We start from the raw sequence: 25783 nt of genomic DNA on the forward strand, positions 1-25783 counted from the left end.
CCTGCCCTTGGGGGGCTCTGGGCTGGCACCCGGGGGCTCTGCACACCCCGCGGACGCTCACTGGGGTCTCTGCGCCTCCCTCCCTGCGATGGGAGTTGCGGGGACTGTGGCAAGTCACAGCTCTGCTGTGAGCCCGGGTGGATAAACCCGCCGGAGAGAGTTACGGGGGAAGGAGGCGGCCCCGGCCCCGGCTGCGCCCCCAGAGTTCCCGTCCCAGCCAGGCTGGGGGCCAAGAGGCTGATATTCAAAACAGAGCCGAGGTTGGCGGCTGATGCGAAGGGGGCTGGGAAGCAAAGCAGGGGCCTGGATAACACCAGCTATGGCAGGCTCAGGCCCACGGGCCAGCAGGAGAACAGGAACCGCGGACGCCCCCCGGAGAGTCCCTGGGGAGGAGTGGGGGGGGAGGAGACAGGGGTGGGGGGCGGCTCCGGAGCTGAGCCAGTCTAGGCTTCCTGTGTTACTAACGAGCAACCCCCGCAGGAACCCTGGGAGCCTCAGGAGAGCCCAGACTGGCGCTTTGGAAGGACGGATCCCAACTCCCAGAGGAAAGGCTCCAACAGGCCGTGGGACGGGCCCAAGGGAGACGCCTGCGCCCCAGTGACTGGGGGGTGGGCAGAGGGCAGACTCGTACCCCTGGAGCTCCCATGGGTCCCCCGCCCATGGGAGCTGGGCATGTCCCCGGGGAGCTCACCCTGCCCGTCTCTCTCAGCCCCCGGGGCAGAGTCGGATCCCAGCCCCTGAGTCCCTGAGCTCCCCTTGGTGAGCACGGCTGAGCTCCCTTTCCCGTGGCTGGTTACCCGCCTCCCAGCCCCGGGCACCCGCTAGTCACCCCCACACCGGGGCAGGCTTCGGCGCTAACATTTGCCATGAACAATGCTGCTGATTTCCTCCCACCTGGCCCCTTCGATAGGTGCAACCCCCCCCGGCCCCGTTATCAGAGCCAGGGCCACGCCACAGGCTGCCAAGCCGGCTCGGTACCCACTGCTCCCTCGGGTGCCCTGGCAGCGTTCACAGAAAATCCCGCTACGATTTTCCAGCCGAGCAGATGTGGGCGACGGCGTCATGGAGGACGCAGCATTTCGGCGACCAAGCCCCCGGAACCCACATCCCCTTTCTGGGTTCAAAGCCAGAGACGCCGAGCGCCTTGGGGCAGCTTGAGCAGCCACCTATGGCCAAGCCTTTCCCCTCCTCCCTTTTCTTCCCCCCACACCAACACCGCACGGCCACGAAGCCCACGCTGGCACCGGCAGGCACCGGATACTGGCCCTGGAGCAGCCATGCTGCCGGCGGCAGGGTTCTGCTGCCCACGGGCACTGCCCATGCTAAGCAGTACGGTCGGTTTTAAATCTCCCGCAGCGCTCGTCCCCCACCCACTCCCAAACTCTCTGCTCCCTGGCTCCAAAGCTTGAGTATCCCGGGCAGGGAACGTTTATTTCCACTGATTTAGCCACCCCCAGGAAGCATTATTCTTATTTGTACACGTAGCACCAAGATGTCTTGACTGAGACCAGGGCCCCGTCGCGCCGGGTGCTGCCCAGACCCTGTCCGAGATCAGGGCCCCAGGGTGCTGCCCAGACCCAGCGAGAGGCGATCCCTGCCAGGGGAGTTCACAGACTGAACACACCCCGAGGGACCCAGCACCACCCCTTTAGCAGCCGGGGCGATGCAGGCGGGAGGACTCGGGGATTTCCCGCCTCCCCAATCCCCTGTGCCGGGGCGGAACCCAGGTATCCGGGCTCCCCCGGCCCCGCTCAGTCAACCAATGAGCCCCTCCGTGGGATGGGGGTCCCGGCCTGGGGGCGGTCCCTGCCCTGGCTCCCAGCTGCCAGGGGAGCGGGGCGATGCGGCTCCTCCCCTCCCGCCTGTCCCTCAGAGGAGCTGGAGCCGAGTGGAGCCTGGGATCAGGGCAGGACCCGGGGCCGGTAAGGGACCCGCTGCCCCGGGCGGCTGGGCTGGGCGGGCGCCCCTGCCCTGCTCCCGCCCCCAGCCGCTCTGCTGGGTACTATCCCCTCTGCGGGGGGTGGGGCTGGGTCTGAGACCGGGCTGGGGGCCTGCGGGCGGGATGTACAGCCCCGAGCACCCTGCTCATGGGCTGGGGCTCCCGGGAAACAAACGGGGCCGGAGCCTGTTCAGAGATCCAGGGTGTGAACTTGGCCCCAGCCCCACCTCTGCACCGGCCGGGGCACCGCCCTGCCCCGCTGAGAAGCTGCAGCACCCTCCCCAGAGGTGGCTGCCCTTGCGGGGGGGGGCAGAGGGGAGTCCCGTGTCGGGTTGAGGGGCTCAGTGCAGCCCTTGCCGATGAAAAGAGACCCACGAGGCGGTTACAGGGTGGCTGCCTGGTGGGCGCAAAGCCGGGGGTGTGTGGGTGTGTGTGTGAGGGACAATGTGGGTACCCCCGGTCCTGTGTGCGCCCGTGTTAAGACGCACATGCGTGTTCCACACTGAGCTGGCCCTGCATGTCAGAGCTCCGCCGGGCAGGCAGCCCCTCACTGTCGATAGTGGCGGGCAGCTGTCTGGGTTCTGGGGGTACACAGTGGGGTTCAAGGCAGGGCGTATAAACCCTGGCAGAGATCGGGGGTGTGTGATCTCGTGTGACTCCCCCGCACACACACTCGCGTCGCCTCTGCCACTGGGCCCCGTTAGGCAGGAACTAGGCCCGACACGTGGCCTCAGTTTCCCCCCAGTCAGGGGCCGAGGGGCTCTGCTGCCTGGGATGTGCCTTATTCAGCTGGGGACCCTGAGTCACACCCGCGGGGTGACCCCCTGGGAGCTGCGCTGCCCAGACGCCTCGCCAGGCCCATGGGGCCCCAGTCTGTCCCCTGCATTAACCGCTCTGCAGTGGGCGCTCTGCTACAGACCCCTCTCCAGGCTCCGTCCTGCCCCCCCACATCCCTCCCCAGGCTCTGCCTCTGTCCTGCCCCTTCCCACCCCGCCAGGCTCCGTCCTACCCCACCCGACATTTCTCCAGGCTCTGTCCTGCCCCCGGGCCCCCCCAGGCTCTGTCCTGACCCCCTGCCCTCTCCAGGCTCTGCCCTGTCCCCCCCCCGTCCCTCCCCAGGCTCTGCCTCTGTCCTGCCCCTTCCCACCCATCCCCAGGCTCCGTCCTACCCTCCCCGCCGCCCTGATTCCTCCAGGCTCTGTCTTGCCCTCCCCCTGCCCCTTCCAGGCTCTGTCCTGCCCTCCCCCCCATCCCCACAGGCTCCGTCCTCCTCCCCACATTTCCCCAGGCTCTGTCCTGCCCCCCTGTCCCTCCCCAGGCCCGTTCTCCATCCCAGGTTGGCGCAGTGGTAGCCCAGGTTGTATTTCCAGCTCCTCACTCCCCTCCCCGTCTCTCCTGCCCTGGGCCCAGAGCAGGGGGTCTGAGCTCGCTGTCCTGGCCCCTCTGGCTGCAGGGGGCTACGGGCTGGATCGGGGGCTTTTCCAGTCGCTGCCATGGTGTCACGGGGTCCCCGGGCGATGCTCTGGACCTGCTCCCCACGAAGCCGGGCAGGACTCTGGGGAGTCTCCTCTTGGGGAGCAGCCTGTCTTCAGGACACACAGCTCACACAGCTTCCACCTTCCTGGGTCTGACCTCGGAGCATTCAGCATCCTCTGCCCCTCCGTGCGCTTCCCCCCAGCGAGTCCACTCAGGTGGGGCTCCTGGGGAAGCCAGAGGGTCCTGCCCCCCAACTCCGCAGTCAGACGGGACTCTCAGCCAGCCAGTAAAACAGAAGGTTTATTAGACGACAGGGACATGGTCTAACACAGAGCTTGTAGGTGCAGAGAACAGGACCCCTCAGCTGGGTCCATTCTGGGGGGCAGTGAGCCAGACAACCCCGTCTGCCCTTCACTCCACGTCCCAGCCAGCCCCAAACTGAAACTCCCTCCAGCCCCTCCTCCTCCTGGCCCAGCCAGGTTCCCAGGCTCCTGCCTTGGGCGTCCAACATGGCCCAGCCCCCCTGTAGAGACCAGGCCCAATGGGACCATCCAGCCGGGCTGGGGGCACTGTGGGTGGGTGGGGGGGTCTCTGCACGGGGGCGTCAGTACAGGACAGAACCCGGAACAGCTGGTGCTACTGGGAATAAAGCGGGCCGGGGCGTTGCTGGGGGGCTCAGCCATAGGCTGGGGGGCACGGAAGGGGTTGCCGGGGTGTGGGGGACTAGGGCCATAGTCTGGGGGGCGGTGCTGCATGTGTTGCTGGGGGGGGTCTTTGGGGCCGAGCAAATTCTCTGCTTGCCCCAAAGCTCCGTATTGGGGCCTCTGTCAGGCCACACCCAGCTTGGGGCGCCCAGCACACGGGCTCGGGACCAGGCTCCCAGCCCCTGGGGGGCAGGGGGTGCTCTGTGGGCTCTATTTATTTAGGGTTCTCTGCTCCCCATCTCCCCCGGGGCATGACAGGGCCCCGTGTCCGTGTCCTCAGCGAGGCCTGATGGATGGTCTGAGCAGAAAACCGCCCCCCCCAGCTCCAGGGCTCCCCCCACGCCCGCCCCACTGAGGCTTCCCAAGACGGTGAAGTCACCTTCCCCGGTGCCCGCCCCCAGCTGCACAGGAAGCCCCTTCACCGGCTGGGGAACAAGGCTGCCCTTCAGGGCTCGCGGGGGCGGCCAAGGACGGAGGGCAGCCAGCCATTAGCTGCCGTGGGGTGAATGGGACCTGGGGGGCGGGGGGCAGGGCAAAGCTGGTTAACGTGGGAATCGATGCTGCAGCCCGGCCGGCTTGGCCATGGGGCTGTTCACTTGGGGAGGCTGGCCCTGATCCAGCCCCATTTGTGTGACGAGTTGGGGGCCCTCAGACCAGGGCCTAGAGATGAAAGTGGATGAAATGCCCTTGATCCGGCCCCCTGAGCGACGGCCACAGAGACTGGGCTGCTTGCGGTGGTGGCTGGCCCTGTTCTCTGTCCCCCAGCTTGGACACCCCCCACCCAGGCTTGCAGGGACCCGTGGGGCTAGGCCAGGGCTGTCTGCTTCCAGATGCCCTCTACCGACCTTAGCGCAGGGCTGGTGCACAGCAGCGTTCAGGGGCTGCTCGCACGGGTCTCTGAGCTTGTGAACTGGGCACGGTCCTTCCCTGCTGCCCCTCCCTCAGCCCCCTTCTTTCACCCCACCCATTTGGCCTCCCGCACGCCCTCTCAGGGCACACAGCTCCGGGCTGGCCCTTACGGCTGTGGGCCCACCCTTGCTGCCCGTCCGTTCGCTCACGACTGGAGGAAACCCCGGTGGCCAGAGCTGGGCTCACATGGCCACTCACGGGGGCTGCCTGCCCCCCTGCGTCCCCACGGGGCTCCGACCCAAGCCAGGGCTGGGGGGAAGGGCACCAGTGAGGACAGAGGAGAAGCCGAAGGGCTGCTGGGAGCGGGGGCTCCGAGGGCCCAGCTCCCCCCGGGAGCCAGCTCTGGACAGGACGCGGCCGGGCTGGGAGTCGTGCAATGGGCGGGCCGCAGCTGATGGGAGAGATGGGGCATTGCCCCGGCTGGGGCATCGGAGGGCAGAGCCCCAGTTGCCAGCCAGGTCCCGGGCAGAGCCAGGCTGGCCCCGGGCAGCTTGGCTCCAGGCTCCTTCCCCAGCTCCGTCCCCAGTGTGTTTGCCTGCCAGGCTGGAGCGAGCGGGAGCAGCCGCTGCCCCGGGGCAGGCAGAGAAGGGCAGTGGGAGCTGGGCACCAGCACCCGTCCATCCTGGGGCAGCCCGGCAGCTGCGCTGGGGCTGTTCTCCTGTAATTACAGGCCCAGCACACAGGCTGCCTTTGTTGCTTGGGGTTAATTGTCTAATTCTCCTGCCTGGGGGGATGCGGGGGGAGGGAGGAGCATCCGCTGCCCGATCTCCCCGCGCTCCCCGTCCGAGGGGCCCTCGATCTGCCCGCCATCGGGGCCTTCACTTTCCAGGGGAGCGCGCTCCCTGCTCGGCTCGTGTCCTGGCCCCCGCTGGCTGGGAGTGTCAGGGGAACTAGATTTGAAATATGAAAATAATCGCCCAAGGAATCCGCGCGTGTGTGTGTGTGTAAGTGGGTGTGTACACGCATGGCTCTGTGTGCATGCTGTGTGTAAGGGGTGTGCATGTTAGCCCCTGGGTGTTCTGCCTGGCAGCGTGAGCAGGCCGGGCTCTGCGTGTGCCCACAGGGGCTGCCGTTACACGGGGGTGCGTTGGCCCATCGCCCGGTGGGAGGCGCGCGCTCACACTCACCCAGCTCCCCGGGCCGGGCTGCAGGGCCCACTCTGCTGGGGCAGTTTCCTCACCCATCCTGTCCTATCCCCTCAGCACTCGAATTGTGCAAGAGTGTAACGGCCACCACGACAGTTAGAGCGACGCCCAGCCAGTCGGGGCTCCCCAGGTCATACTCCCTGGCTGTCGCACACTCGCGTGCTCCTACACGCTCCTCTCTCACAGACACGGGCTGGCGCGAGCCTCCCTCCCCCCATGCTCACACTCACAGCCTGACACACTTGTGTGCTCCTTGACACGCTTGCATTCTTTCACCCTCTTCCCCCGGTTTCTAGCCCCACTCACCCCACTGCCTCGGTGACTCACCAGCCCCAAAGCCCGGGGCTGGGACGTGCCTGGATCAGACTCTGGTTCCCGCCGGGCGCCCTGGGTTGGGGCACGATTCCCAGGCAGGTGCCCCCAGCGCAGATGGGGCCCAGCCAAGCAGCGCGGCAGGAACCTGGCGGCTCACAACACCTCCCGCCCCACGTGAGTCACTGTAGACACCCAGCTCTGTGCGTGTGTGTGACTCTCTGAGTGCGTGTCCATGGCGCTGTGTGGGCGCGTGCGACGCATCTGGGCACCAGCTTCCCAGGCTCTGGCCAGCCGCCTGCCATCTCCATCCCCACGGCACCCGGCAGCGTCTCCCATCTCCCCAGGGGCGTCGCTCCAGGAGCGCAGCTACCGGGCAGCCCCCTTGCATTCCCCCGGTGCTGGGGCAGATTCCGGGTTAGGACGTCGGAGGGGTCAAAGCAGCCAGAGGGGGACGGGCAGGGCCCTGGTGGTGGTGAAGAACTGAAGGCTCGGTGCTGGCTCTGGCCTGGGAGGAGAACCGGGTCAGATCGGATCGCTGGCCGGGGGCTTCTCTGCCTGGGAGAAAATCGATTGTTATGGGAATTGTACATTTGGTTTGTGTGTTGGGAAAGGGGGCACTGTGGGGGGAGGGGGCACGTGGGGGGCACATGGGGGACAGGGAGCACCGTGTGTGTGTCGTGGGGGTGGGAATATAAGGGTATATGTATCAGGGTGGGCCTGGAGCAGCATCCTTGGCTCCCCCACCCCCCCGACGAGTCTCAGCCTTGCAGGTCATGTTGTTTCTGGTCCTACAGCTTGGATTTGTAACTGAACAGCTGCCAGAGCGTGGGCGTATGGGGGGCAGGGCTGGGCTAGCGGGGGCCTGCGAGTCAGGAGAGAGGGGCCCTGGCAGAGCTGGGGAGAGGCCGGGCTGGCAGGGGGCTGCGGGTTGGGAGTGAGGGGCACCAGCAGAGCTGGGGTGGGGGGAGCTCACTTGATACCTGCCTGTCACTGCGAAACCTTCGCCGTCCCAAGCCCGTGATCCCCGTGGGCGGGGAGGCCGCTGGCTGTGACTTTGCAGCTAAGCTGCTCCCAAGCCCCTTCCTGCCGCGCCCGGCTCCAGAGAAGCCGAGTCCCCAGAGAAGGGCACTGGACCCGTTCGGAGCGTTCTGCAGAGCCAGCCTGTGGCCCCGAGAGGCCTGGGGGGGAGGCTCTTGTCTGGGCCAAGATGTTTCCTTCCCTGCCATGGAAACCCCGAGCGAGGGCAGGGCCCTGCCTGGCAGCGCCAGCTCCCTGCTCTGGCCTGGCCTGCAGCTGCAGAGGGGCCTCGCTGGCTGCCCCGGCAGGTCCCTGGGGTTCTGTGGGGGCCCCGGCTCCGGATAACGGCCCGAGCTGGACTGGGCCCAGCCAGCTAGGACAGGCCACTTCCCTTCTTAACTGCCCGTCTCTGAGTCTGGCTGCTGCTGGCGATGCTGGGAGCCCAAAGACACCGGTGATGGGCTAGGATGCCCCCAGGTGCCATGGGGAGGGCTCTTGAAGCTTGGGGGGGCAGGTAATTCCCCCCCAGGTTTGTGCTTATCTCTGAGAACAGGGCGCTGGTGGATAAACCAGACAGCTGCCTCTGTCCCATCCCCGGCATGCACCCATTGTGTGGGGGGAGCTGTGTCATTTGCACACTTATGCAGACACACCCACATGCGCACACCATGCATACCCTCAGACATGCACACTCACATGCACACACGTGCCACTGGGCTCGTGAGCACTCGTGCTCACACACGTGTCACACACTCACACACACGTGTCACACGAGGCTGCTCTGGCGGGGCTGGCTGGGAGCTGAGCAGCATTTTCCTGAGCTCTGGCCGGGGGGGTATTTTTAGGCAGACCACGACGTGCTGCCCCTGCCCCCTGTTACCGCCTTGGCCTTCCCCTGGTTACGCCGGTTTAACCCTCCAGCGCTGTGCTGGGCTCAGCTCGGGCAGCATCCTGGCTCCCGGCTGCTGCTGGCTTCCCAGAGACCGAAAGACCCACCCACGCCTTGGACCCGCTGGCCTGCCCGGCTTGTGCCCACTGCCAGGGGTCCCTGGCTCTTGGCTGAGCTGTGGCTCCGTGAAACACCAGGGCCTGGGGGTGTCTGCCCCAGAGAGCTTGGCCGGGGGGTGCTCACCCCAGCCCCATGCTCAGCACCCGGAGAGCCAAGACTGGATTTGTGCTGGAAATGGCCCAACTTGATTATCATACACATTGTAAGGAGAGTGATCACTTTAGATAAGCTATTACCAGCAGGAGAGTGGGGTGGGGGGAGCTATTTTTTCATGCTTTGTGTGTATAAAAAGATCTTCTACTCCTTCCACAGCATGCATCCGATGAAGTGAGCTGTAGCTCACAAAAGCTTCTGCTCAAATAAATGGGTTAGTCTCTAAGGTGCCACAAGGCCTCCTTTTCTTTTTGCGAATACAGACTAACACGGCTGCTACTCTGAAACCTGTCATTATAGTCATTTGGGTACCCAGGTCCCCCCCTTAGCACAGACTGCGCCGGGCGCCTGATCCTGCCCCACAGCCCAGCTGGCTCAGCACCACCCTCCCCCCAGTCTATTTAAACCTTGCGTGAAGTTCGTTAAGTGAGCCGCTCGTCCGGAACGGATCCAATTTGTGCCGTGGCTGCGTGGCTGCCCGCAGGGCTGGTGACGCCTGCCTGGGCCGGGAACAAGGGCTCCCCTGTGCGTGAGAGCCCCACGCTATGGGCAGGGCTGGGCCAGCGTGACCCCTTCGCTGCGTCTCCAGCAGCTGCCTCATGCAGCCTGGCCTGGCCTTGGGCCCGAGCACTCGGGATTAAGGCTAAAGCAGACCAAAGATAGCCCCTAAAGCCGCGTGGGCCGGGCACGCAGGGGGGGTTGCACCGAGACACCAGGCCGGCCCCACATAAGCTCCGGTGCTCCCTGGGTGCGGGCTGCACACGGCTGAGGACTCGGAGGAGCCTCCATGTCTGGGAAATACCCCCCCTCCCCAGCCCCCATATCCAGCAACCACCTGGAGACCTGAGGGGCTGGCTCCTGGGCCATCTCGCATCCCACTGAAGCTGGGGAAGGGGACTGGGGTCCCTGCCCCACTGCATGCACTGGAGGGGGGGGCTACTTAGCCCTGCCCTGACTGCACCCCCACAGCCTGTCCCCTGTGTGTGCTCACTTGCTCCCTTGTGTCTCACCCTAATGCAGAGCTGCTCTGTGTCTGTCCTGGCCAAGGCCTCTGCCCTCAGGGTTCCCACTGTGCCTGGTGCTCGGGGGCAGGGGACATCCCTGGCGCTTGCCAAAGGGGTGCTGGGTAAATGCGCTGGCTCTGTTCTGGGCACTGCCCTTCACTCCTGCCTAGAGCAGAGGCGGGGTGGCACCGGGGTTAGCGCCCTTGCCTGGGACCTGAGCGAGCTCCTCCCCCCACCTCACGGGATCTCCCAGCTGCCCAGTGGGGCGAACAGCCTCAGTACAGGGAGACGGATGGATGGTTGGGAAAGGGCAGCTCTGGATTATTACAGCCGGGCCCCTGGCGCAAGGTGCTGCACGTATCTCTGTGATGAGTAGACGGTCCCGGGCTGTTCACAGCACACAGAGAAAGGAGAGATCTCCATGCTCAGGCTGGGAGGTTGCAGCGTAACACGACTTTAGTGCTTTGAATTCAGAACAAGGATGCGCGAGAACCCAGGCCAGAGAGAGAAAAAACAGGCTGCTCCACACCCCCACCTAGCTGTAGGCAGCCTGACTGCTCCACAGCCCCGTAGCCTGCAAGGAGGGCCAGCAACCCCACTCTCCCCCCAAAAAAGCGATAGCGGGTAATTGCAGCACGGTCCAGGGGGGCACCCTAGGTCCCTGCCCTGGAGAACCTGCAATTGGCTGCTGAAGGCAGGATACTGGCACCGGGCATCTAGATCCTGCCAGGTGCACACAAGTACGGCTGCCAACAGCACGCCGGTGCCATGGCACCTTTCGCACCAGGGCAGCGGGGAATCACCCCACAGTCCCAGCCTCTCTCATTGGGGGGTCCCCCGGTGTCGCTGCATCCCTGACCACATCCCCTCCCCCTGCCGGGCACCTGGCCAGTCTGTCATTGCCTCCAAGGGAGAATTTGCCTCTGTATTTCCTGTGAGGCTCCCCTCTCCATCCCCCTTCTGACAGCTGGGCAGCAGGGTCCGGGGTTGTGTGCTCCCCCACACGTCCTGGCCCGGGGAAGGTTGGCCCCTGGGGGAGAGGGGCCCCTGGGAGGGGAAAGGGCAGGGTCACTGGAGAAAGGGGGGATGCTGGTGTCCTGGGGGGGAGGAATGGTCCTGGTGGGTGCGGAGGGGTCCTTCCCAGAGCTGCCAGGGTTTTGCATACTATGCAAATCATGGAATGAGGCTGTTTGTATATATTTGGGTAATTTAAGCTGCTGGCGGCGGGGGGGACGACGGACGGACAAACAAACAAACAAACAAACAAACAACAACACTGGAGCATGTTGGTGGTGTGGGGAGGGGGGCAGACCAGGAATGTTGGGGGGCTACTGGGGATTGGGTGCTGGGGACCCTAGTGCAGCAGGGGAACCTGGGTGGCAGGTTAGGTGGGTGCAGGTGTTTCTGGGGGGTCACAGTGTGTCTGAGGGGTTGGCTAGAGCTGGAGAGTATGGGGCCCCAGGAGGGGGTCGGTGGGTGCTGGGGTGTCTGGGGGGGTCGGTGGGTGCAGGAGGGGTTGGGGTGCTGGGGTGCCTGGGGGGGTCGGTGGGTGCTGGGGTGTCTGGGGGGGTCGGTGGGTTCAGGAGGGGTTGGGGTGCTGGGGTGTCTGGGGGGGGTTGGTGGGTTCAGGAGGGGTTGGGGTGCTGGGGTGTCTGGGGGGGTCGGTGGGTGCAGGAGGGGTTGGGGTGCTGGGGTGTCTGGGGGCGTCGGTGGGTGCTGGAAGGGGGTCGGTGGATGCAGGAGAGGTTGGGGTGCTGGGGTGCCGGGGAGGGTCGGTGGGTGCAGGAGGGGTTGGGGTGCTGGGGTGCCGGGGAGGGTCGGTGGGTGCAGGAGGGGTTGGGGTGCTGGGGTGTCTGGGGGCGTCGGTGGGTGCTGGAAGGGGGTCGGTGGATGCAGGAGAGGTTGGGGTGCTGGGGTGCCGGGGAGGGTCGGTGGGTGCAGGAGGGGTTGGGGTGCTGGGGTGTCTGGGGGCGTCGGTGGGTGCAGGAAGGGTTGGGGTGCTGGGGTGTCTGGGGGGGTCGGTGGGTGCAGGAGGGGTTGGGGTGCTGGGGTGTCTGGGGGCGTCGGTGGGTGCTGGAAGGGGGTCGGTGGGTGCAGGAGGGGTTGGGAGGTGCTGGAAGGGGGGCGCTGGGGTCCTTGGGGGGCAGCCTGGCGTAGCTGGTTGCAGGGCTGCGGAGAGATCCTGGGCCGATCTCGGCCGCCCCGATTTTGGCAGCCCCGCCCCGCCCCGCCCGACGAGCGGCAGAGCGCAGCGCAGCGCAGGGCAGGGCAGGGCAGGGTTCGCCCCGCTGCGCGCACCGGGGGCCGGGGCCGGAGCCGGAGCCGGGCGCGGAGCCGGGTGCCCCGAGGCCCGGCCGGGCGGGGGGTGCTGGGGGGCCGGGCCAGGCTCGGCTCCTCCCGCCGGGGGCGCAGCCACAGCCCGCGGGAACGGGGGTGACGAATCGCTCCGGCTGCGCCTTGGCCACGTCTCCGCGGCGCGGCCGGCGGGAGGGACCCGGGCTGGAGCCGCAGCCGCAGCCGGAGCCGGAGCCGGGCGCCCCAGCGTGAGTAGCCGGGCGGGGAGCGGCCGGAGCCGGGCGCGCTCCGGGGCTGGGGGTCCGCGGCGGGGCGCGCTGCCGGGGGGCCTGTGGGGCTGGACCCGCAGCAGCCGCCCCGGGCTCCGCCTGCCCCCTCCGGGGAACCCCTGTCGGAGACCCGCTCCGGAGGGGACATGACTCCCCAGGCTGGGGGGCGGGCTGGCTGGCTCGGAGGGGCATGGGGTGGGGACGCCCCAGGCTGGGGGGGCCTTTCCCCCCAGCAGGATCTGGAGAATCGTAGCCCAAAGTTGTACCCGTCTAGCCATTTGCTTGGCGCTGGGCGAAGCAACTTTGCAGGGTCTCAACCCCTGGTTCCTCTGGGGCAGTTGCCCACAAACCCCCGCCCCATTTTCCCGTGGCCATTCCTGCAGCAGGGAGGCTGGGGACTGAACAGTCCCCCCCCACCCCCCGTGTATTTCCAGGTCAGGGGGTGGGACTGTACCAGTTTTCCCAAACCCACAGGGCCCATGGGCCTTACTGCTGGTCAGGGGGCTGCCAACATCCCCCATCAACACCTGGCAGGAGCTCCCATCACTGAAGCCACACCCGCCATCCCCATGTCATGCCAAACCCCCCCCCCCCCCGGTGGGGCAGGGCTCTGGGGAGGCTGAGAACACAGGTGAGCCCCTCCTGGTCCAGCAGCTAGGCTCCCCCTCCACCCCCTGCCCTTCTCCTGGAAGTGCCCCCTCTTGGCCTCAGGCCCCCCCGCCCCAAGCAGAGCCCTCTCCCCACCGGGACCCGGAGCAGGCCGAGGCCTTGGGGAAGGAACTGGAGCTGCAACCCTTAGAGGAAGAGCTGCTCACAGGCCAGTCCTGGGGCTCCCACCAGGCTCCTTCCCCGGGAGTGCCATTGTACCCCCAGGGCTGCCCCGGCAGAGCTGCTCGCAGGGCACTGGGGTCCGGCATGGAGAGCCCCCTCCATGCGGGCCTCGGTGCAGGGGGAATGGCTGGGCTGGTACCTTATGCGGGGGGCAGGAGACCTGGCAGAGAGGAATCTGAGACCTTGACTGGCTCAGGGGAGTGGGGGCAGTGAGTCTGTGGCAGAGACAGGAAAAGAACCCAGGAGTCCTGGCTTCCAGCCCCCTCTGCTCTAACCACTCGACCTCCCTCCTTCATGGTTCAGCTTTAGCACAGGGCATTGGAAAGTGCAGCTGTAGTGTTACCTGGTTCAGGGTTTGGTTCTGAGTCATCTCTGTCCTGCGGTAGACCAGGCCATGCAACCCCCCTCCCCCCCACCCCCCCCGAGCCATATCCTGCCCGTGGGGGCGAAGTGCTTCTCAGCATCCGCTGCAGCCCAGACTGAGATTGATGGTGCCTGTTGATAGCGGGGGGTTTCTGGTGCTGTGCAGCCGGGTTCTGGGCATAGAAACCCTGGGAAACACGCGTTGCTTCTGGGGCCCCCACTGTGCCAGGTCTGGCTGAACCGGAGGAGCTAAAGGGGACGGCGGTAAACCGGCGAGACTTTCTGGGTCCTACCCGCTGGGCTGTTGAGGAGGATGAAAGTCTTGGGGAAGGAGAACGTCCAATTGGAGCGGCAGGACATGATCCCCAGGTGGGAGGTGGTGGTGTCCTCTCGCACCAAGGACACCCCTCCGGCAAGCCATGGAGATAGTTTATGTGCAGAGCTGGGGAGGAGCCAGTGGTCGTGGTACATGTAGGGGTCAGTGACCTAGGGAAGGCCAGGAGAGAGGTCCTGGAGGCCTTTTGGGAAAGGAGGAGCCTAAACAGGCAGGATGGGTTCCACCTAAACCGAAACCGAACCAGATTGGTGGCCTGGAAAATGAAAAAGGTTGTGGAGGAGTTTTTAAGTGAAGCTGGGGGAGAGCCGATGGGCGCAGAGGAGCACACGGTTGGGACAGAGCCATCCCATAGGGGAGGGTTTCTTGAAGGGGATTCTCTATTTCCTAGTACCGAGGAGAGGATAGAAGTTGATGAAGTGCAGGTAGGAGGAGAAGAGAAACAGTCAAATGAAAACGAGTCCCAGTTGGTTACATCCCGTGAAGGCAGATGCCTTTAGTTAGACTTCTAGCACTTGTACACAAGCGTCTATAAAATGTGTCAATATTCCGGCATCACAGACTCTCGGTGGAACAATGATAATCAGTGGGACATGGGAACACCAGGGTGCCAATAGATGGAATGACAGAGCAGGCTCGATGTCTAGTTGGCAGCCGCTATCAAGCGGAGTGCCCAGGGGTCGGTCCTGGGGTTGGTTTTGTTCAACATCTTTATTAATGATCTGGAGGATGGCGTGGATTGCACCCTCAGCAAGTTCACGGATGACACTAAGCTGGGGGGAGAGGTAGATACGCTGGAGGGTAGGGATAGGGTCCAGAGTGACCTAGGGAAATTAGAGGATTGGGCCAAAAGAAATCTGAGGAGGTTCAACAAGGACAAGTGCGGAGTCCTGCACTTAGGACGGAAGAATCCCATGCACCGCTACAGACTTGGGACCGACCAGCTAAGCGGCAGTTCTGCGGAAAAGGACCTAGGGGTGACAGTGGACGAGAAGCTGGATATGAGTCAACAGTGTGCCCTCGTTGCCAAGAAGGCTAACGGCATATTGGGCTGTATTAGTAGGGGCATTGCCAGCAGATCGAGGGACGTGATCGTTCCCCTCTATTCGACATTGGTGAGGCCGCATCTGGAGTACTGTGTCCAGTTTTGGGCCCCCACTACACAAGGGATGTGGACAAATTAGAGCGAGTCCAGCGGAGGGCAATGAAAATGACTATGGGCTGGGGAGCATGACTTACGAGGAGAGGCTGAGGGAACTGGGCTTGTTTAGTCTTCAGAAGAGAAGAATGAGGGGGGATTTGATAGCTGCTTTCAACTACCTGAAAGGGGGTTCAAAGAGGATGGATCTAGACTGTTCTCAGTGGTAACAGATGACAGAACGAGGAGTAATGGTTTCAAGTTGCAGTGGGGGAGGTTTAGGTTGGATATTAGGAAAAGCTTTTTCACGAGGAGGGTGGTGAAGCACTGGAATGCGTTACCTAGGGAGGTGGTGGAATCTCCTTCCTTAGAGGTTTTTAAGATCAGGCTTGACAAAGCCCTGGCTGGGATGATTTAGTTGGGGTTGGTCCTGCTTTGAGCAGGGGGTTGCACTAGATGACCTTCTGGGGTCCCTTCCAACCCTAATCTTCTGTGATTCTCTGTGTGGCTCTATATGTGAGCGAAAGCATACAGTCAAATATAGTAAAAATCTTAAATGAATCTAACGGTACCATACAAAATTGCCTGCTTGAATAATAAGAGTCTAGCAGCAGGAATGTACTTCTGACCCCCGACCAGCATGGCCACGGTGATTGTGAAACAGCAGGGAGAGCAGAGAGGCTACAGAAATAGAAAACTCAGTAATAATGAGGGATTGCAACTATCCCCATATGGACTGGGAACGTCCCCTCAGGATGGGATACAGAGATAAAATTTCTAGACCCCATTAATGGCTGCTTCTTGGAGGGGCAATTCTTGTTTTAGTCCTAAGTGGCGAACAGGATCTGGTCCAAGAGGTGAACGTAGCTGAACGGCTCAGTCATAGCAGCCATGATGAATTAAATTTAACATCCTTGCAGTGGGGGAAATACCAAAACAACCCACTGCAGTAGCATTTGACTTCAAAAAGGGGAACTACACATATTTGAAGACACCTGTTGAAAGGAACAGTCCCAAGAGTGAAATGCCTGCAAGCTGCATGGAAACGTCTGAAAATCACCATAATAGAGGCTCAAATGAGCGAGATACAGCCCAAATAAATGCCACCGTGGCTAAACAGCAGAGTAAGAGAGGTGGTTCGAGGTAAAGAGGTGTCCTTTAAAAAGGGGAAGTCAAATCCTACCGAGGAAAATAGAAAGGAGCGTGGCCTCGGGCCCGTCAGCGAGTGCCCAGCTACAATCAGCCAGGCCAAAAAAGAATTTGAAGAGCAACTAGCAAAAGACACAGAAACTGACAGCAAATTTTTTTAAGTGCATCATCAGCAGGAAGCCGCCAAACAGTCAGTGGGGCCCCTGGACGACCGAGGTGCTGAAGGAGCCCTCGAGGAAGCCAGGGCTGTTGCAGAGAAGCGACATGAATTCTTTGCATGGGTCTTCACTGCAGAGGATGTAAGGGAGACTCTCACATCTCAGCCATTCTGGTTAGGTGGCGGATCTGAGGACCTGGCCCAGACTGAGGTGTCAGTAGAGGAGGTTTTGAAACAACTTGATACGTTAAATAGTAATAAGTCACCAGGACCAGATGCATTCGCCCAGGAGTTCCGAGGGAACTCCAGTGTGAAACTGCCGAGCTACTAACAATGGTGTGTCACCTCTGGCTTAAATCCGCCTCTGGACCAGGTGCCTGGAGGGGAGCTAATGTGATGTGGATTTGTAAAAAAAGGCTCCAGGGGCAATCCTGGCAATTCCAGGCTGGTAAGTCTGACTTCGGTACCGAGCCAATTGGTTGAAACTACAGCAAAGAACCAAATTATGAGGCATAGAGATGAACTCGGTATGTTGGGAAAGAGTTAAGACAGGAAGTCAGGCCTTACCAATCTATTAGAGTTCTTGGAGGGGGTCAACAAATGCGGACAAGGGGGATCCAGTGGATACAGTGTACTTAGATTTTCAGAAAGCCTTTGACAAGGTCCCTCACCAAAGGCTCATAAGCAAAGTCAGCTGTCACGGGATAAGAGGGAAGGCCCTCTCATGGATCAGTAACTGGTTAAAAGACAGGAAACAAAGAGTAGGAATAAGTGGTCAGTTTTCACGGTGGAGAGAGGTAAATAGTGGTGTCCCCCAGGGGTCTGTACTGGGACCAGGGCTGTTCAACATATTCATAAATGATCTGGAAAAAGGAGTAAACAGTGAGTTGGCAAAGTTTGCAGATGATACAAAATTACTCAAGATAGTTAAGTCCAAAGCAGACTGTGAAGAACTACAAAAGAGATCTCACAAAACGGGGTGACTGGTAGATGAGATTCAGGCCTGATAAAAACAACGAGGGGTCCTTGTGGCACCTTAGAGACTAACGAATTTATTTGGGCATAAGCTTTCATGAGCTATAACCCACTTGATCAGATGCATGGAGTGGAACATACAGTAGGCAGGTATAAATACACAGCACATGAAAAGATGGAAGTTGCCTTACCAAGTCGGGGGTCAGTTCTAATGAGGCCAATTCAATTAGGGTGCATGTGACCTATTTCCAACAGTTGACAAGAAGGGGTGAATATCAACAGAGGGAAGATTACTTTTTGTAGTGCTAACAAGGCGAATTCAATCATGGAATTGAATTGCACTTGAAAAAGTAATTTTCCCTCTGACTGGGACTATTCAGCTTGGAACAGAGAGAACTAAGGGGGGATCTGAGAGAGGTCTATAAAATTATGAATGGGGTGGAGAAAGTGAAGAAGGAAGTGTTGTTTACCCTTCTCGTAACAAAAGAACCAGGAGTCACCCAATGAAATTAATAATCAGCAGGTTTAAAACAAACAAAATGAAGTATTTCTTCACACAATGCAGTCAACCTGTGGAACTCACTGCCAGGGGATGTTGTGAAGGCCAAAAGTATAACTGGGTTCAAAAAAGTATTAACTATATTCCTGGAGGAAAGGTCCATCAATGGCTTTTAGCCAGGGTGGACAGGGATGCAACTCCATGCTCTGGGTGTCCCTAGCTTCTGCTTGCCAAAAGCCGGGACTGGATGACATGGGATGGGATACTCTATAATTGCTCTGTTCTGTTCATTCCCTCTGGGGCACCTGGCACCGGCACAGCCCAGAGACAGGACACTGGGCTAGATGGACCATTGCTCTGACCCAATCTCGCTGTTTTTATGGGCTCTGCCCAGACCCCAGCCGAGATCTGGGCCCCATTGTGCCGGGCGTGCACAGACCCACAGGGAGAGACGACCCCCTGCCCTGAAGAGCTCACACTCTAAGTAGATGGGAGGAGGGGAAGAGGTTCAGAGAGGGGCAGGGACCCCCCCAAGGTCAATAGCGGAGCTGGGACTAGAACCCAGGTGTCCTGACTCTCAGCCCATCCCCCCTCCCCTGCCAGATGGAAAGGCTCCTCCCCTCACTGGGGTCACCAGCCCAGCTCTGGTGCAGGGGATGTGATGCTGGTTGACCCCAGCTGAGAGCCTGGCCCCTTACTGAAAGGGAGCAGCGGGGCGTCACTGTGACGGGGGGGGCAGCTCTACCATGGCCCCCCCTCCCCACTCGTGCATGGCTGCTGCAGCTGCCTGGGGCTGGCAGGAGGCAGGGCTGAGTGTAGGGAGTGCAGAGCTGGCTGCCAGATGTGTGCTGGACGGGGCGTCCCTGCTCAGGGGGACGGGACCCGCCCTGGGACAGGAGCTCCGGTAGCAAAGGCAAACAGGCGTCCCCCGGGGGCGACGGGACAGTCGTTTCGGTCCCAGCCGAATGCCCGGCCTCAGTGCCGGGATGGCAGTGCCGCCTGCGGGAAGATGCACCATGGCTGGGGGGAGAATGTGCCTGGTCCCTCGCGAGCCAGCCAGGCCACTGCCCGGCAGTCGGAGAACTGGGAGGGGTGGGGGTGAAACGAAGGTGGAATGCACTGTACGTGGGGGAAGGAAACTCATGCTACCCAGTGGGCTGTTAACCTGCAGGACTCACCTCCGCAGGGTGACGTTCCTCGGGCGAGGGACTCCGTGAGTTTGGACAGGTGAGGTGTCCTGTGCCCTCCGCCCCCTTTCCGCGGCTGGCGCCCAGCTGGGGCGTGGAGCTGTCGGCAGCGCAGGACGGATGGACGGAGGAGGGAGATGGAAAGAGATTGGGGGAGACGGACAGGGAGGAGGCGGCATGCCGGAGGGCAGGATGGCTGGCTGGCTGGCTGGACAGCCAGCGGGGGGTCAGTCCCTCCCCTGTTCTTGCTCTTACTGCGCCGCTCATTGTCTCGGAGCCGCTTTGCCCCCCACCCCAGTCAGCGCTGACGCCGTCTCTGCCTTTGCCTCCAGGTGCACCCGCCCCCAGTGACGATGCCATGGCCTGCGCCCCGTGACGCCGAGCTCCGGGGCCGGGCCGCGCTGTGACCGGGGCGGCCCACGGGCAGCCATGGGGAGCATCTACAAGGATTACTTCAACCCGCTGAAGATCCGGGAGCACTACAACTACACCAAGGGGCTGACCGAGAGCCAGCTGACCCCGGGGCGCAACCCCGTCTCCGTCGCCATTGTCGTCCTGTGCTGCCTGATCGTGCTGGAGAACCTGCTCGTGCTGCTCTCCGTCTACCGCAACAAGAAGTTCCACTCGGCCATGTTCATCTTCATCGGCAACTTGGCCTTCTCCGACCTGCTGACCGGCCTGGCCTTCATGGCCAACGTCCTGCTCTCGGGGCGCTACACCTTCTCGCTGACGCCGGTCCAGTGGTTCGTGCGGGAGGGCACGGCCTTTGCCACCCTGGCGGCCTCGGTCCTCAGCCTGTTGGCTATCGCCATTGAGCGGCACGTGGCCATCACCAAGGTGAAGCTGTACGGCAGCGACAAGAACTGCCGCATGGTGCTGCTGATCGGGGCCTGCTGGGTGATCTCGGTGGCCATCGGGGGCCTGCCCATCATGGGCTGGAACTGCATGGGGCAGCTGGAGGACTGCTCCACCGTCCTGCCCCTCTACTCCAAGCGCTACATCCTCTTCGTGGTCACCGTCTTCACCGCCATCCTGCTCTCCATCGTGGTGCTGTACGGCCACATCTACTGCATCGTCCGCTCCAGCCACGCCGAGATCGCCGGCACGCAGACCCTGGCCCTGCTCAAGACAGTCACCATTGTGCTGGGGGCCTTCATCATCTGCTGGCTGCCAGCCTTCATCATCCTCCTGCTGGACACCTTGTGCGCCATCAAGGCTTGCCCCATCCTCTGCGAGGCGGGCTATTTCTTCAGCTTTGCCACCCTCAACTCGGCCGTCAACCCCGTGATCTACACGCTGCGCAGCAAGGACATGCGCAAGGAGTTCCTGCGGGTTCTCTGCTGCTGGGGCGGGGCAGGGCGCGGCAAGCCGGCCAAGCGCTGCATGGTGCCACTCCGCAGCTCCAGCTCCCTGGAGCACGGCACCCAGAAGCAAGAGCTGCCCACCTCGCCCATCCTGCGGGAATGCACCACCTCGGTGTGAGGCGCTGCAGAGCCGGCTGATCGGTACGACGGGAGCCGGCCCGGAGCCGGCCGTCCCACGGGCCGTGGGAGGCTGCAGAGCGTGGCTCTGCCGGGGCCAGGGGGGCGGGGACTCTCCGGTTACTGGCAATCTGGTTCGCATGATGCCGTCTTCCCGAGCGCCGCCCACTCCTGCCGGGATCCCGCCTGCTCCCAGCACGGCCTCACCCAAGCCGCACGCCCACGCTCACCCGGCGCGCGCCCGGGGGCTGGGCGGAGGCTGCCTGGGTCCATGCCCGCTGGCCCAGGGGCCTTTCCGGCGGCTGCCCTGCCCTGCTGGGAGCTCAGCTCCGCCCTGGTCTGCCTGTGGGGTGGAACTGCCACCTGCCCTGCTGGGGAGGAAGCCCTGGGGCGGGAGGAGGGGTTTGCTGCCCTGAGCCCGGCGTGGGGGGGGATCTGTGCACAGTCAGGACCAAAGCCTCACTGCCCATATTTTCCCTGGCCAGCTGGCAGCATCGGGGCACCAGGTACCCCCGGCATGGCGCCCAGCCCTGAGTGGCAAGCAGTCGCTGTCCCGGGCAGGATGAACTGGGGTCCTGCTGCAGCGCTGTCCGCGATGCTCCTCTCCCCCCTGGGACGTGCAATTGAAACCCATTGGGGCGGCCTCACCCGCCGACCTGGGGGTGGGATGGGCTCTTGCAGGGGCCAGGAGCGCTGCTGGGCTGTCCATCGGCCCCTCCCCATCTGTCTCTCCCCCTCCCTGCAATCCGTGGGCCTTTCCGTCCCTGGCTGCCTCTCTGTCCCTCCGTCCAGCCCAGACCTCGCTTCGACAACAGGGTCTGTTTGCTGGTTGTCTTCAGGTCTGTGTAGCTGTCTGTCCGTCCCTACAGTACCTAGCCGTCCGCCTGCCTGTCTGTCTGGGGTCCCCTAGGGCCCCGCTCGCCGCAGCCTCGGAGCCCCCAGCTGCAGTCGGAACAGGCTGGGTGGGGAGCGGGGCAAGAACCCTCCAGGGCCCACGCCTGGTTAGAGCGAGTGTCTGTCTGTCTGTCTGTGTGGTGCAGTGTGTGTCTGTGTTGTGTGTGTGTGGGGGTGTGTGTGTGGCAGGGGGTGCAGCTCTCACGTGCCCCCCGCTAGGCCTGGCCCAGGTCTCTGCTCCGCCTGGCGCTGGCAGCCCAGGGGCACAGGCCTCTCCTGGCTTGGGGCTTCGCTGGGTGCCCTCGGCGGGGGCCGCTGGGCGGGCGGGCGTGTCCCCGGCCTGACTGGGAGAATGAATCACGGTCCGATGTGCAGCAACGTGCCCGTGAGGCGCGGGGGTGTGGGGTTGTTTTGTGAATGAGAATGGAAGGCGGGCGTGGGAACGTCAGCCCTACCCAGCACGTGGGGTGGGGGGGGGTTAAGGTTTTTAAATAACCCGCTGCCCCCGCCCTGTCCCGGGAACAGCCTGCCCCCCCCGGCCCCCTCCGGACGTGGTGCCGGCAGGGACCTGGCCAGTGGGTCTGGGGTGTGCGTCCTTGTGTCCCGGCGTGTCCCCAGGTCTGCTGGAACCGTTTGTGCAGTGGGGGGCTGAGAGCCAGTGAAGTGATCGAAACCGCTGCAAGCCAGGGGTTGCAGGGCTCCCCCCCCCCCATTCCAGCACCTCTGCCTTCCGCTTTCACGCCTGTCTGTCCGCTTCTCCAGCCTCGGGGTGCTCTGGCCGAGGGGGAGGCCCAGTGTCACGTGAGTGCGGGGTCGGGACCTGGTTCTTTAGTGCGCACGCAGCGCCGTTGGGGTGGGGGGCAGGGAGGACGCACCCCGTCCCTGGCAAACACTACAGGAGCCCCCAGGTCTGGGCCGCACGAGCCACCTCTGGACAAATGGCCCTTGGCACCAATGGGATTAAAAGTTTGCTTCTGTAGTGGCCACTTGTCCGTGTGATTCCTCCTCCCACCCCGGCCACGTCATTGCCCCCTGCACCTGCTGCCCACACGCGCTGTGGGGTCCGGTGCTCTGAACCCGCCCCCGGGCCGTGAGAGCAGCACCCTGGGGTGGGGAGTGTTCATGGGGATCAAGGAGAGGTGTCGCATTGTAGAACCAGGACCCAAAGGGTGGGGGGAGGGAGGCCCTGGGGGGAGGGGGGTCCTGGGGCAGACGGTCGGGGGCAGGGATTGGTTCTGGGGGCAGCAGGGTGTTGGGGGGAGTCCATGGTATTGGGGGGGCAAGGCCCGGGGATGAGTGGGAGGTTGGCTGGCAGGGGCCGCCCATGGCGCGGGGGAATCGGGAACCTGTGGTCAGGCCACTTCCCCTCCCACTTTGTTTCGGGGCTGACAGATGCTGTTCTGCTTGCCATGGGACCTAGTCTCAACCCCCCAGGCTGCTGCAGCGAGTTGGGGGGACAGGCTGGGCCCCAAATCCCCTCATGTCAGAAGCCAGGGCTGGGCTAGCAGGGGCTGCGGGTCAGGAGTGAGGGGCACCGGCAGGGCTGGGCTAGCAGGGGCTGCAGGGCTGGGCTAGCAGGGGTTGCGGGTCGGGAGTGAGGGGCACCGGCAGAGCTGGGGGGGGCAGGGCTGGGCTAGCAGGGGCTGCGGGTCAGGAGTGAGGGGCACCGGCAGGGCTGGGCTAGCAGGGGCTGCAGGGCTGGGCTAGCAGGGGTTGCGGGTCGGGAGTGAGGGGCACCGGCAGAGCTGCGGGGGGCTGGGGGGGCAGGGCTGGGCTAGCAGGGGCTGCAGGGCTGGGCTAGCAGGGGTTGCGGGTCGGGAGTGAGGGGCACCGGCAGAGCTGCGGGGGGCTCGGGGAGGCAGGGCTGGGCTAGCAGGGGCTGCGGGTCGGGAGTGAGGGGCACCGGCAGAGCTGCGGGGGGAGCCCAGGGCTGGGAGAGCAGGGGCTGCAGGTCGGGGGTGGGGGGCTCGTGTTAAGTTGCCCCTTTGGCCGCAGTGAGTTTCCAAATAGCGCCCGTGGCTGGAGCCGGCTGGGCCCCTGTCGCTCTGGGTTTCCCGGGGCTCCGGGCAGGGCAGGTTTTCCAGGCCCGGGGCCAGCTCAGCACTTGGCCTGCTCTGGCCTGTCCCGCTCTCATGGCTCCTTTCGCTGCGCCGACTGGCGGGAGGGGTGGCTGCGTTGCTGGGGCCGTGACCGGGCCGGCTGGGGCTGCTGGCTCCGAGTCCATCCTCTGCTTTCTCAGAACAGGACGTTTCAGACGGAGCATCGCTTCCTGTTGATGCCTCGGGGACCCGCTGGGCAAGGAGCGAGACAGGGGGAGGTGCAGCTGGGCCGATGGACTCGGCGTCTGCACCCGCTTCCCGGGGCTCTGCATGGCCCCCGGCCCCCTCTGCTCCAGGAACGGCAGCCCGGGCTTCCCCGGCTGGCCCTGCCCCAGAGCTGCTCTCCTCACCCCCGAGTCGCTCCCTCTGCCCTGGGAAAACGCCTCCACCCATCCTGTAGCGCTAGCAGGAGGCTGGGGGCGCCTGGCCAGAGAGGAAAGGGGTATGGGCAGGGCTGGGGGCCCTAGCTGGAGAGGGAGGGGGGCATGGGACAGGGCTCGGGGTGTTAGCGAGGCCAGCCGGGCTCAGCAATTGCTGATGTCTTACGTCATCTTCTCTCTATGAACAGCCCCCTGCCCCCCTCCCTGGGCCCACGTCGGCTCCTGCCAGGAATCGTGCGGAGCTCCGTGTTTTCCACGCCCCGGGAAGGCTCCGTGGAGCAGCTGGGGCAGGGGAAGGCAGGATTCGCGCCGCTGGCTCCACCCTCACTCCCGCTGGGGCGAAGCAGGATTCAAGCCCCTGGGGTCTCATGCTCCCCCTGCCCCCCCCAAGTCCATCAGCGCCTGATTTACCCAAGACAGGGCTCAGGGAGACGGTGCCTATGGGGCTGGGGTTGTGACCTGGAGGGAGGGACCCCGGGAGCTGCTGGCCAGGAACGGGGGCTCGCAGGACTGGGTGGGGGGAAAGCCAGCGGCTCAGATCCCCGGACACCCCTAGCGTGGCGCAAAGAATCAGCCCCTCAAGCCTCCTGGCCTCACTTGCAAGCATCTCTCTGGGGAACGGGGGTCTCTGGCCCTGTTGCTGGCAGCCCCAGGATGGATTTGCCCTAGGGTGCGAGATGCTGGCACCCTGTCTGGGGGAGGGGGGTGTATGGGAGATGGGGCCCCGGGACCGAGGGTCTTTGCTGTCAGTGACAGGAGCCGGGCCCCTGGGACCGAGGGAAGGTATCTGCAGGGTTTTACCCGGCCCTGGTGTGTCGGCTGCATTAGAGCCCCCGGGGCTGGTGGGTTCCTCCGGCACTGGGGTGGGGGGTGTCACCCTGCTCAGGGCGTCTCTAACCCCCGCCCCCACTCCTAATGCTGCCCTGGCAAGGGGGTCTGGCGTTCCCTCTGCTCGCAGCCAGGCTGCGCCCCCTTGCCCTCAGGACTCTGCTTCCCCACCGAAGCCCAGGGCCCTCGCAGCCCGTGGCGGGGTGGGGGGTCAGTTGGAGCCATCAGGGGCCTGGTGCCAGCAGTTCACAGCCGGGTGCAGCTTGTCCCCGGCCAGGCCACTGGCTGTGGTTCACACCCTGGCTTCGCACAAGGGTTAGCGGCTGCAGCTAGAGCCCTTGGCCAGGGGTGTGCCAGGCACTGGTGGGGGGCATTTCCATGGGTGCTGTGCACCAGACGGGGCCGGGCCCCCAGGGCAGAGGGTCTTTGCTGTCCGCTGGGTCTGCAGGGGCTGGGGGGCTCTGGGGCTGGAGCTGCGACTTCTCCTGCTGCTTTCGTTTCCTCCCAGGCTCGCTCCCCAGCCATGGCGTGGCCCAGGGCCCCATGTGCTGAGTGACAGAAACAAGTGGAAACACCCCCCTCCCCCCACCAGCCGGTCTCCGGTTCTGGGTGAGCATTGGCGGCTCCAGCCCCAGGCAGCAGGACAGTTGGACCTTGCCAGGTAGCAAGGGGGGGGCAGGTAGGGGGGTGACAGCCTGGCTTGGGGCTGGCCCTTGGGGGTGGGGGGCAGGCAGGCAGGTGCCAGCCTGGCTGGGGGTGGCCCTTGGGGGTGGTGCAGAGCCAGGGGAAAAGCAGAGGCTCAGGGAAGCCGCGGACGTGCATCCTTGCTCCATCTGCCTGCTTTCCCGGGGCTGGGGGACAGCACTGCCTGGAGCCCTGCGAGGAGCCGCTGGCCCTGCCCGTGGCCCTGGGAATTGGGGTTGGGGTCTCGGCTGCTCTCAGCGTCCTGACGCTGAACTTTAAATAGCCGCAGGCAGGGCCCTGCTTCCCCTGGCAGGGTCCCCAGCAGCTGCCGGCCTTCGGTGGGGGGCCCAGGCGGGTCTGGGGGCCCTGCCTGCTCCAGCCTGGGGACGGCCGGGGACGCCGCCCCCGCATGGGCGTTCGAGCGGCTGGGGCGGCGTTGCCAGCGTGCCCAGCACCCGAGGCCGCTTCTGCCAGCAAATGTGGCCCGTTAGCCCCGGCCACCCTCCTCAGTCTGGTCAGCAGCTGAACCCTGCTGGCAAAAGGCTGGTT

General features: G+C 63.9%; 1 protein-coding gene across 1 annotated transcript; it reads left to right on the forward strand.

The window, feature by feature from the left end:
• The first annotated feature begins 11978 nt into the window (after window positions 1–11978).
• S1PR2 (sphingosine-1-phosphate receptor 2) lies at window positions 11979–22222 on the forward strand. Its single transcript, XM_073318757.1, has 2 exons — window positions 11979–12214; window positions 19201–22222. Exon 2 carries the CDS (start codon window positions 19298–19300, stop codon window positions 20348–20350), a length of 1053 nt encoding a protein of 350 aa, XP_073174858.1. The 5' UTR covers window positions 11979–12214; window positions 19201–19297; the 3' UTR covers window positions 20351–22222.
• The last annotated feature ends 3561 nt before the right edge of the window (window positions 22223–25783 follow it).

This window comes from Lepidochelys kempii, chromosome 20, assembly GCF_965140265.1.
Source record: "Lepidochelys kempii isolate rLepKem1 chromosome 20, rLepKem1.hap2, whole genome shotgun sequence".
Lineage (NCBI taxonomy): Eukaryota > Metazoa > Chordata > Testudines > Cheloniidae > Lepidochelys > Lepidochelys kempii.